The 11,396-nt window shown below is 39.1% G+C and overlaps 1 protein-coding gene across 1 annotated transcript; it reads left to right on the top strand.

The window, feature by feature from the left end:
* Nucleotides 1-229: 229 nt before the first annotated feature.
* slc35f2 (solute carrier family 35 member F2) lies at nt 230-10,424 on the top strand. Its single transcript, XM_084940864.1, has 9 exons — nt 230-1,206; nt 1,686-1,785; nt 2,194-2,366; nt 3,612-3,739; nt 4,125-4,284; nt 4,562-4,718; nt 6,827-6,879; nt 6,991-7,145; nt 9,049-10,424. The coding sequence occupies exons 2-9, from the start codon at nt 1,697-1,699 to the stop codon at nt 9,253-9,255; spliced, it is 1,122 nt and encodes a 373-aa protein (XP_084796990.1). The 5' UTR covers nt 230-1,206; nt 1,686-1,696; the 3' UTR covers nt 9,256-10,424.
* Nucleotides 10,425-11,396: the final 972 nt, after the last annotated feature.

Raw genomic sequence — 11,396 nt, 5'->3', positions numbered from 1 at the left:
GGAGCCTGACAGCTGAAGACTCTGCCTCCCATTCTACTTTTACAAATGCTAGGAACCACAAGTAAGCCTTCAGGCTGAGAGTAAAGTGCTCTATTGGGATAAAATGATACTATAAGGTCTTTAGGGTATGATGGACCCATTCGGGGCTTTTATGTGAGGAGAAGGATTGGAGAGATTTCGCAGGTCTTTCCTCCCTACTACTGTCGGACTCCACAACAAAGACTTCACACACATCCACACATGTGCAATAGCAATAACACTAAGTGCAATACTCTTTTCTGGCATTGTTGTATTATACTCAATTGTATATACCATTTGTATTCTATTTTATTCGATTGTATATAGTATTTTATTCTATTCTATTCTATTGTGTACAGTATCTCATAGATATATTATTCCAGTGTTTTTTCTCTAATTTTTCTATGCAACTTTGCACTGTTCACTGCTGTAACAAAACAAATTTCCCACATGTGTGGGAACCTGTAATAAAGGTTATCTTATCTTATCTTAAAAGGGTTTTAAGAGGAAGCAAATGAAGAGAGGCTAATACGGAAGAAATATAATCTCTGTTTCTAGCCTCTGCTAGTAGCCTACTTTTGTTGATAACTGTCACCCTGTCTACTCGTCTGTCTGGTTATTTCCTCTTTGGTTTTTTCGGATCAGCAACTTTTTAAAAACATAAAGTGTGTGTTGTTAGACTCACATGCTGACTTCTGCAAAAAATGTGGAACATTATGTGGAACTCGGGAACAAGGCATAGAGATGCAGTGCTAGCCCATCAGAAAAATCAGAAAGGCAGATCTCCACACCGCACACCACAAACACGATCAGCAAGTAGGACTTTATAAGCATGAAAGTTTCCGTAAACAACACTGCCAAAGAATCAATGTGCAATTTGTACAAATATACTAATAACAATAATTCATCCCTAATAAAATACGTTTTGTGTTATTTTTTTCTTAAATGACTAAACTTACTGTAATTATCCTCTTTATCAGCTTCATAAGTTTGACTGCACTGTGTACACGTCACCTAGAATTCGTTGCAACCAATCAGAGCGTAAGGGGCGGTCCTACGCGAACACGAGGTTAGTCCTGTTCATCCTGGTTGAGAGGTGTCTCCGCGTGGGCAAAGATTTTTTTCTTCCTGAATAAACATGAAATCATCACAGCTGGAGGATGTCACCACATAATTGAACGTCAAAATGTATGTTTTATTTATATTCATTGATTAATTCGCTGTTTTGTTAGCTGTTTAGCTAATGGAGTGTAATAAATGACGCAAGGTTCACCAAACTCCATTTGAAAAGTTGAAGTTTAATATTTCTGTACTTGCTACTAATTATTTATGCCTGCTTTAACGTAACTAAGTACGTATTACGAATCATTACGAGCTACACTACAATTCGGGATATTTATTTTCTAACTAAAGCATGTAATAGTAAACCTATCAGCGTCGACGCCTCCAGTGTACACAAAGCTCGTAACGAAATATATATAACCGGTTTTAATCACTTCATTCAATGTGTTTGTACATTAACCTCAGTCCTTTGGAGATTAGGTGTCATGCTCTACTTGGGCAGTCTGATGAAGATACTGAAAGCCAAAGACACTAATTCCCAATTATTTTTCTTCCAGCTTTTAATCTTGCTCGGTGTCCATGTCTTTATGTCTTTATGTGTTTAGCTCTTAGAGAGATGGAGGGGCCCGTGGAGGAGAGATTGTGTGGGGAAATGAAGATTGGCTGTGGTTTGCACAGATACAACCTGAGAGATGTTTTCACGTGGTGAGCACAAATCTAGATGTGTAAATCTCGTTTTTAGCTACTGTAATGTATGTTGTATCAGTGAATGTAACAGGTGTGGAATCACCAGGGTTGTAAAATAACTAGAGAACTTACATCCACATTTTTTCAAGAGTTGAATGGTTGAATGAGTTGAATGGTTGTACAGCATACATATTTAATAACTGTAAAAAACAAAAAAAACAGGTGCACAAGTGTTTATTTATTTGGGATTTTCTCTAAACCACACAGTGTCAAGAGTGCACATACAGCTGAATATGCAAATATATGCATCCACCCCTACCAATATTCGGTTAGATGTCCCTAAGCAAATTGCAAGTTGGAATATCATCATGACATTCACAACAGTGTTTTTCTTTTGATGCATGATTTGTGTTCTTCACTTACCAGGAGTCTGCTGAAGACTATACTGATGGGTCAGGTCCTATCACTGCTGATATGTGGGACAGCAGTCAGCTGTGAGTACCTGACTCATGCCAAAGTGGAGACACCCATGCTGCAGAGCTTCCTCAACTACGCCCTCCTGCTGTTCACCTACACAATACACCTCAGCACCCGCACAGGTCAGACTGTCATGCTCTCAGGATATTTGACATTCTGGCTGCTCTCAGTGAGTCACAATAAGTAAATGTTTCTCTGTAGCATCAATCATACTGATGAACCTGCAAATTCATGGTAAAGTAAGCTGATTTAGCGGGAAAAGGAATAGTGGTGAGACCACAAGAGTGAACTTTAAAGGAGATGTACAGTATTAACCTCATTTCCAGCTCCATGCTTTTATTTTTGGAGTAGCTTTGCCTGATTCACTGTTAAAAAATAATCCTTCTCTGTCACATCAGCCCCTCATGTCCTCCTCCTTTTTGCGTACAGAGGGTTGATGTGACAGAGGAGCCGTTTAGGATAGGATGAGATGGAGGCAGATGATCCACTGTGATGACCCCTAAAGGGAGCAGCCAAAAGAAAAAAAAAGATTTTATAAGGTACTTGGTGCCGCCTCTTAGATCATCCTCTGTCTGAAACAAGCTGTTTAAGCTCCTCCCCCTTCAACACAACTTTCTTCTGATTGTCTGCCTATCGCAAGCAGAAGGTTTGAACCACAGATGATTGTGACTTCTGTGCCTGAAAATCTATAGTATCACATTATCTGCTCTCACTGATCTCATAAAGAGCAGAAAAAACAAGCTTAAGTCTGAGTGTCTGGCTCACAGAGATCGCCTCATTATTTAAGACTTGTGTCATCCGAGCTTCCATCATTGTAATATAGCACAAAACAAGGTAAAAGGACAATAGACAATAAACTAAAATTCTGTGCAGAGTTCACAGAAGCTGCAGTGTTATGTGATGATTAATTGTCCTCATGTTCCTCACTATAAGCATATTAGCGGACAGAAACAAATATTAGTACTAGAGCTCTTATTCTGAAAATCCACCTTTTATCGTAAACATAAATTGTTTACATATACACATTAATTAATTACAAATGGATACAAAATATTTAGCAATGGAGCAGAATCACGTTGACGTCATAATCATATCACGTAACCACTATTTGAATGCAAATAAATGAACATTATCCAGGTTATAACACAACACAGCATCAACTCCTCTAAAAGGAAGCTTAATTTAATTCCCTTTGTTTATAATATCCTTTGAACAGTGAGTAAAATAAGATCAAAGGAGCAGAAAATAACACAAAGGAGTTAATGATTCACAGTTTGTTCAGATCACCAAATGTATGTGTAAAGCAGTGTTTAGATGTTTAAAGGGTCTTATGGACCATTTGAATTCAGTCTGATGTGTTTGTTCAGGTGACAGGAACATCCTACAGATTTTAAAAACCAACTGGTGGAAGTATTTGGGGATGGCTATAGCAGACGTTGAGGCGAACTACGCAGTAGTGAAGGCATACCAGTTTACCACGCTGACAAGTATACAGGTAACAAAAGAGTGTCGTCAGTAAAGACTCTTCTCCTGACTTTGCTTTGAACACATGTATAGTTTGGTTAACCAAAAGACTTCACTGGGCAGCAGGGGGCGAGCCTGATGCTGCTTTTCTGATGAGTTTGTCTTTGCTGCTAATTTGAAGTCTTGTTGAAATAAGTGCAATGTTTATTTTGTATGTAATAATACTCTATAGACTATAAACTCTGGGTTTACAGCCAAACTTGACTATTTTTTAGTCAAGTTTGGCTAACTTCACATTGTAGGAGGTTATACTAAAGAGGTCTGTTTGTGAGGAACAAGCTGGCTTGCATGAAGTGCAACATGTCTTTTGCCCTCCCCCTCATGTTAACGCCTGTTTGTCACTGTGTGTGTTTCAGCTGCTGGACTGCTTTGTGATCCCGGTGCTGATGTTACTTTCTTGGTTTTTCCTGAAGACTCGATATCGGGTGATCCACTTTGTAGCTGTAGCAGTGTGTTTGTTGGGGGTGGGGGCCATGGTAGGAGCTGACATTCTGGCTGGAAGAGACCAGGGATCCAGTAAGAACATTTTCCTCAGTCAAAGTTAATGTCAGACTTTTTTGTTTATCCTCTTGATGCATGAAGGCATTCAGACAGCCAGTATCCTCATCTGACTAAAAACAAACAAACAGGCAAAAATACATTTATCACTGTAAAAGATTCGTAACGCAGTCAGTGTAGGTTCATATTAAATAATTCCTCAGTGTCTGAGAGGCAGATGTTGATATGAATTGAACTGAATTAAATTGGAATTGTGCCTGTGTCTTATACTAACTGCCGCTTTCTCTCTGTGCAGCCAGTGATGTACTGTTGGGCGATGGGTTGGTCCTGCTCAGCGCCGTCCTCTACGCCATATCCAACATGTGCCAAGAGCACACAGTGAAGAACTTGAGCAGAGTTGAATTCCTGGGCATGATGGGCCTGTTTGGGACTCTCATCAGCGGTGTACAACTGTAAGATATTGTGTTTTTCTGCACCACTGACACAGCAGGTAGTTTTGTTCTGTACTGTTGTTACAGAGTAATGACTATTGTTGAGCCACTATTAATGTGCTAATACCATTATTATAATGTGAATAATGTCACTTTTTTGCCGTCAGATAATATACATCACAGCTCTGTGCCAGCCCACATTGTTTAATAGATGAACCAGATGTGTCTTAACCCTTTGAAGCCGGTCGGAGCGGGCACGCTCTTTTTTGCGTAACTATTTTTAAATCCCGGTAGCTCTGCAACCGCATAAGCTAGCGCAATAATTTGTTTTGCATATGAAACCGGAGGAGTTGTACTTACATCTTATGCCATCAGCTTGTCCTAAGTCACGGTTTCCTTCCACATATAGCTTTGCAAAAATTGCATAAAAAGCACTTGCAGGAACAAAAACATAATATTCCAGAAACACGCTTTGCCGATCTGATCAGCTGTTCGTAACACTTCCTACATTGAAACAGACGTCAGCGCGAACGATCGCATGTCCACCATTTCCTGCCCGAAACCGGAAGTGATGTCATTTTCGCAGAAAATGTAGTTTTTTACTTGTAGGCCCTAAGAGCCTATACTGGTGTTTTTATAAGTCATGTTTGACTTTATGCTTTTCTGAATAGTTGCTGGGATGCTTAGAACTCGAATTGCACTGCTGGAAATAGTTTATTTTGATGCACATGCTGTGTTTTTTTGCAAATTTGCATCATAGGATTGTTTTTCGTTTTTCCTGCAGTATATAAAAATTGGTGTATCTCAAAAATAAAACTATGAAGACAGTCAAAATAAAGTTCCTGTTGTTGTAAACTATTTTTTGCAACTTTTTTGTATTTAAAGTTTTGAGGGATAAGCCTCTTAAATTTCTACAAGTAGAAATATATGTAAAAAAAACCAAAAACAATTTTCTATTTTTTTGTAGTTTATTGCACTTTTTTGCAATTAATGTAGTTACTATGGACTTAATGCATACGTACATACATATGATTAAAATATGGGCTATAACAGTTGTATTGATGTATAGCAACTTGAAATGCTCCCAAAAATGGCACTACAGCATGTAAAAATATAAAGTAAGCTCTGGCGGACTTGGTTCTATGGTAGGTCTTAAAGGGTTAAACCTGAATTCCTTTTAACAGCCAGCAGGGGGCGATAGCTGTGGTTTCAAAATCCTTTGGGTCTTTCCTCAGGTCTTAGACAAGCAAAGGACCTGACCTTCACAAACACTTTGATTATTTTTCTATTTGGACTGGGTCGCTCATTTAAAACATTAAATGCATTTTATGAATTTAAGGCATTCCAAGAGTCAGAAATGAGAATTACCCACAGTTTGCTTATTTGCTAGCAACTTGTGTTTTAAAAGTTTAATCTGGTTTCAGAACAATAAGAAGGCGAGAGCAAAAACACATAGATGAGACCATGATAGACACTATAGAAGATGTTAACAAGAATAGTTGGAAAATGGAAAATTTTGAGATTATGATTGTGATTTTAGCATCCTGTTTTCTTATACTTTCTATGAATTTCAGTGATATCTGTGTGAGAAGACCTTGCTTGTTGAGCTTTATTTAAATTTAGGTTGTGGGTATATGTATGAATATGGAGGATTTGAGGATGACCAAGGCTAGCACCAGTGTTAATGTGAATAAAACAAATTAATAAAACAAACAAAGAAACAGGAAAAATGTGGGTTTTTGGTGGTTTTAGTCAGTCGATAGGTGGTTGCTAGGTAACACAATGATGTCACAATATGCTACACATACTGAAGATTTTGTGGATATATATTAAGTGTTTTGAAAGTTAAACAGAAATCAAAATCATCCTCTTCTTAATACATGAAGCTACAAACAGGTCATTTTAGGCCGCTGGTAAGTGGTTGCTAGGCAACATGATGATATAATATCTTACTTATAAGGACCTTCAGGAACCAGTTTTGGTTGCTCAACCTTTACTCATGTATAATGAGTTCACATGCAAACAAAGATTTTTTTAATGATGTAATACCTAATAGTACCCAATTGTGATGCAATACCCTTTATTAATGATGCTCCCTCATCATTTTAACTTGTTGCTTATTGTTGCAGTGTTGTGCTAGAAACACGTGCAGTAGGAGAAATCAAGTGGGACGTTCACATCTGTGAGTTCACTTTCTGTACTGTCATATTAAACTGCAACATAATCACATTTATAGAAGATCTTAATATCACTCCACTGCCTCTCACTCAAATCTGTTTATTGTGTTCTGCAGCCATGCTGTTTGTAGTCTACACCTTGTGCATGTACGCTTTATACAGCTTCATGCCTGTAGTGGTGAAGATGACGAGCGCCACAGCAGTGAACCTCTCTCTGCTCACCGCTGACCTCTTCAGCCTCTTCTGTGGCCTCTTTCTCTTCATGTACAAGGTGAGTTTGTGATGTCTGTATGTATGCATGTCAGTCCTTAATGAGAGAAATGAGCGATAGCTCTGCCTTGTCTCGCAGCCGCAGGAAATGCAAATGATTTAATTGGTTAGTTAAAAGATTTATTTTGTGTTGAACCAGTTGGTTTCTACTAGAACATGAAAAACAAGATGACAGGCACATGACCAGTGAGAAAATTTGTCCTTTTGAGAAATATTTAGAAAATCAAATAGGTATATTGTTCAGTAAAATAAATGCTAGGAGTGCATTTAAATAAGGGGGTAATGATTTCCTGTATCTGACCTTGTGGCAGTAAATCTAAGGCTGACGTTAGAGAAAATGTTCAAGCAGCATGCCCAGTAAATGATGCAGAGGATGGTCAAGATCCCTGTATCATCTATTATGCATCAGCAAACCCTGTCATCCCCATAGCTCCTTAAGGATTCGATACGTTACACAGGGTAGTAGAAGTGTGATCAGCTGATGAAGATTTTCTGTAAGATTTATTCTAAAGTTGACTTGACAAGACTTGCAAAAAAGAAGGCATTTCAACTTGCATAAAAAACAATAAACAGCAAAAATTGACTTTATCACATGACAATAGGCTGCCAGTCAACCCGGGGAGGGTTAATGGATATGTGAAGGTTGGCTAGGATTTGACAGAAGAAGAATTTTGTGTTCTTGTTACTGTTGCTTGTTTTTTAAATGTTTTTTTTTTTCTTTTGGAAAGTTTTGACCTCCTAGAACTGTTTTTAGTTCAGAACAATGCAGAAACGGTCTGAAAAAGAAGTCAAAACCCAACCACAAAGTACACAAGGTAGAGCAGGGGTACGCAACTCCAGGCCTCGAGTGCCGGTGTCCTGCAGGTTTTAGATGTGTCCATGATCCATCACAGCTGATTTAAAGGGCTAAATGACTCCTCAGCATTTCTGAAGTTCTCCAGAGGCCTGGTAATGAACTAATCATTTGATTCAGGTGTGTTAACCCAGGGTGTGATCTAAAACCTGCAGGACACCGGCACTCGAGGCCTGGAGTTGCCTACCCCTGAGGTAGATCATAGTTGTTTAACTGTAGCAGGTGGATTACAACAGGAGAGGACGTACACCTGAAATACTACACTGCCCACAACAACTCCATTTGATTAATGGGGAACTGCTGCTCTGAAGTGACATGCAGTTTCCTCCTCGGTGCCTCACACTTGAACTTTGTTTGTTGAAACTGTTTGCTGTGTTGCTCTTTGTTTGCTAAACCAGCTGAACTTAGTTTCATTAGAGTTTTGTGATGCTGGCTTGCCTTAGTTAACCCTTAGCTTTTATTTTGTGTGCTACCAGCTTGCCTTAGTTAACCTTTAGCTTTTACTCTTGACTGTTTTTTCTTTATGGAATAATTGTTTGCCCAGTGGTCTGTTGAACAGCCCTGTTGGTTTTCTGTTCAAAGTTTGAAATTAAACCCTTTTTCTTTACTCAGTTTTGTGTTGGGGGCTTGTGTATGTTTGATTAATGGAGTTGTTGTGGGGCGACCGTGGCTCAGGGGGTTGGGAAGCGCATCTGTAACCGGAAGGTCGCAGGTTCGATCCCCGGGCTCTCTGCACTTTACTCTACCGCCTACCCCTACCCTTACTACCCCCTACCCTACCACCTACTGGTGTTGGCCAGAGGTGCCGATGGTGTGATATGGCAGCCTCGCTTCTGTCAGTCTGCCCCAGGGCAGCTGTGGCTACAACCACCAGTGTGTGAATGCGAGAGTGAATGAATAGTGGCATTGTAAAGCGCTTTGGGTGCCTTGAAAAGCGCTATATAAATCCAATCCATTATTATTATTATTAATGACAGTTTATAAGCAAAAAAGGCCTCACACATGAACAAAATCCTCTAGCGTTAATCTGTGTCCCTGTTGTGTGTCTCAGTTTTCAGCCCTGTACATCGTCTCATTTGTTGTCATCACCGTGGGTTTTATCATGTTCAACGCTGTCCCAACATACTCAGTTTTACCCGAAGAGCCTGCTGAAGCATCTGATGACCCCGAGGCTCAAAGCTCCTCAGACCAGCTGCTGCTGTCTGCAGACAATGACACTCAGAGAACCCAGACACTCACAGCCAACGATACACCATGACTGAAGAATGACATCTTTTTTTTTCCTACTGTAGGTCAGTGGATAAAGGCCAGTTTTACTCTTTTTACTTCAATATTGTTACAGAAGTTGAGCTTTTATGCACTAAGCCAGAGACTACCTGTGTGTGTTCAGTTCAAAATAGATGAAGAGAGATTGAGAGGTCAAAAAACCGTGTGGCTCCACTCTCTTCTTGCCAAACTTCCTGTCTGCACCAGACTATCAGAATAAAAGTATACATTTTAAGCACAAGAAATCAGACTGCATCTAGGGTCCTACAGTTGTATTGCCACATTTTCATTAATGCTGTAGCATTTTTATAGAATATTGCCTGTTGCTTCCCTTGAAGTTGTCAGAGTTTTACAAAAAGGACCTATTGTGTCTATTTTCAGTTCCATATTTTTATTCTTTAGCTTGGTGTGATCCACAGTTCAGAATCATCCTTTTTTTAAATCTTATTGTGGGTGTTAGCACAATGCTGTATAAATGAAATTGGATTGAACTGAATAGCACAGCCCTTCACTTCATCCACTGTCTAAAACAAAGTGCTTAGGCTCCTCCCCATTTAAGCCAATTTTCTTCTGATTGGCTGCCCCTCAGAAACAAAGTTCTAACAACTGGTAGGCGGAGCTTCTGTATTCAGAGTCTTTGTAGTGTACCTGGGATGACCATGTAAGGAGTACCTCCTCTGATAAACAGAGCCTTAATTTAGACTTTAGTTATTTTTAATTTGAGCATATTAACAGAATATCATCACAGACAAAAGGAAAGCATAATAGGTCCCCTGTAAGATTTTTTTTTGCGGTTTTCTCCTTTATTTAATAAACAGAGAAAAGGGGTTAAAGAGGGTGGGTCAGTTGACGTCAACTTTCGCTCCTGCTGCTGTTTATTGTTTGATTATTGATTTTTGTTTGTTTTCTTTTTTGTTTTATAAAATGTCGCCATATTTCATGTTTTGTTTTTGTTGTTTCTTCACCTCTACAGTCTACAGTTTTACAGTCCTCTGAGTTACATGGTTGCATGCAGACAAATGACTTAGCTCATTTAGTTGTCTCCTCTGATGCTGTTACAGTTTTTATACTCATGTCATTTGGCAATCTACAAACTGCATCATGGCTTTCTTGCACCCAGAGTTTTACTTTTTTACTATTAAAATATTTTTTGAAATTTTCTTTGTTCTTGTCTTTTCTCAGTTACTTTACTTTAAAATGGTGATTTTACAGAAATGAAAACATGTAAGTCTATCTCAGTCCTGCATTAGACAAATGATGTGTGGATATTCTATCTCTTAATTATGCACTCACTGCCCTCTTGTTTAGGTATATTTGTTCCCATCTGCGGAAGTATCCAATCAGCCAAGCACATGACAGCAACTCAACCCATTTAGGGATGTAGACATGGTCAAGACAACCAAGTTCAAACCCAGCATCAGAGTAGGGAAGAAGGGTGATTTAAGGGATGTTAAACACCACATGGTTGCTGGTCTCTCATGGGCTGATCTGAGTATTTCAGGAAATGCTGATCTCCTGAGATTTGTTTTCCACACAACCAGCAAAAGGTTTACAGAGTCCAAAAAACAAATATTCAGTGAGTGGAACCTCAGTGGGAGAAAATGCCCCACTGATATCAGATATCAGACGCTAGACTGCTTCCAGATGATAAGAACAGTAACTCAAATAACCTCTTGTTACAACCAAGGTATACAGAAGAGCAAAGCACATCAGACCTTGACGCAGATGGGGTACAGCAGTAGAAGACAGCACTGTGCCACTGGAGGCTGGAGTTCATATAGGCTCACAAAAATGGGAGAGTAGAAGACTGGTAGGGTCAGAATTCAGTCATCAAATCTCAATTGATAAAGTACCTTTGGGATGTGGTGGAACAGGAGATTTGCATCAGGGATGTGCAGCCAAAAAATTTGCAGCAATTATGTGATGCTAATCATGTTAATATGACCCAAAGTCTTTAAGGAATGTTTCTGCCTTGAATTCTGAAAGCAAAGGGGAGTTCAGTTGGGTTCTAGCAAAGTGCACCTAATAAAGTGGCTGGTGAATGTAATTTAACAAGAATGTGTGTGTGTGAAATATGATGTGGAAATATGACACGTGCTATAATTTTGCACATGATATAGGAAAGTTGATCTG

Source organism: Perissodus microlepis, chromosome 10, assembly GCF_051167445.1.
Source record: "Perissodus microlepis isolate ML-2025 ecotype Zambia chromosome 10, ASM5116744v1, whole genome shotgun sequence".
In the NCBI taxonomy this organism is placed as follows: domain Eukaryota; kingdom Metazoa; phylum Chordata; class Actinopteri; order Cichliformes; family Cichlidae; genus Perissodus; species Perissodus microlepis.
Note: the sequence above shows the minus strand (reverse complement) of the source record. Positions and strands in the feature narration are given on the sequence as shown.

What these genes read in the sequence shown, in the direction of transcription:
- slc35f2 (XM_084940864.1), top strand. Translation starts at nt 1,697, where the DNA reads ATGGAGGGGCCCGTGGAGGAGAGATTGTGTGGGGAAATGAAGATTGGC. An exon ending in CCACGCTGACAAGTATACAG is followed by an intron (nt 3,740 to 4,124) that starts GTAACAAAAGAG and finishes TGTGTGTTTCAG; the next exon opens with CTGCTGGACTGCTTTGTGAT. An exon ending in TCTTTCTCTTCATGTACAAG is followed by an intron (nt 7,146 to 9,048) that starts GTGAGTTTGTGA and finishes TGTGTGTCTCAG; the next exon opens with TTTTCAGCCCTGTACATCGT.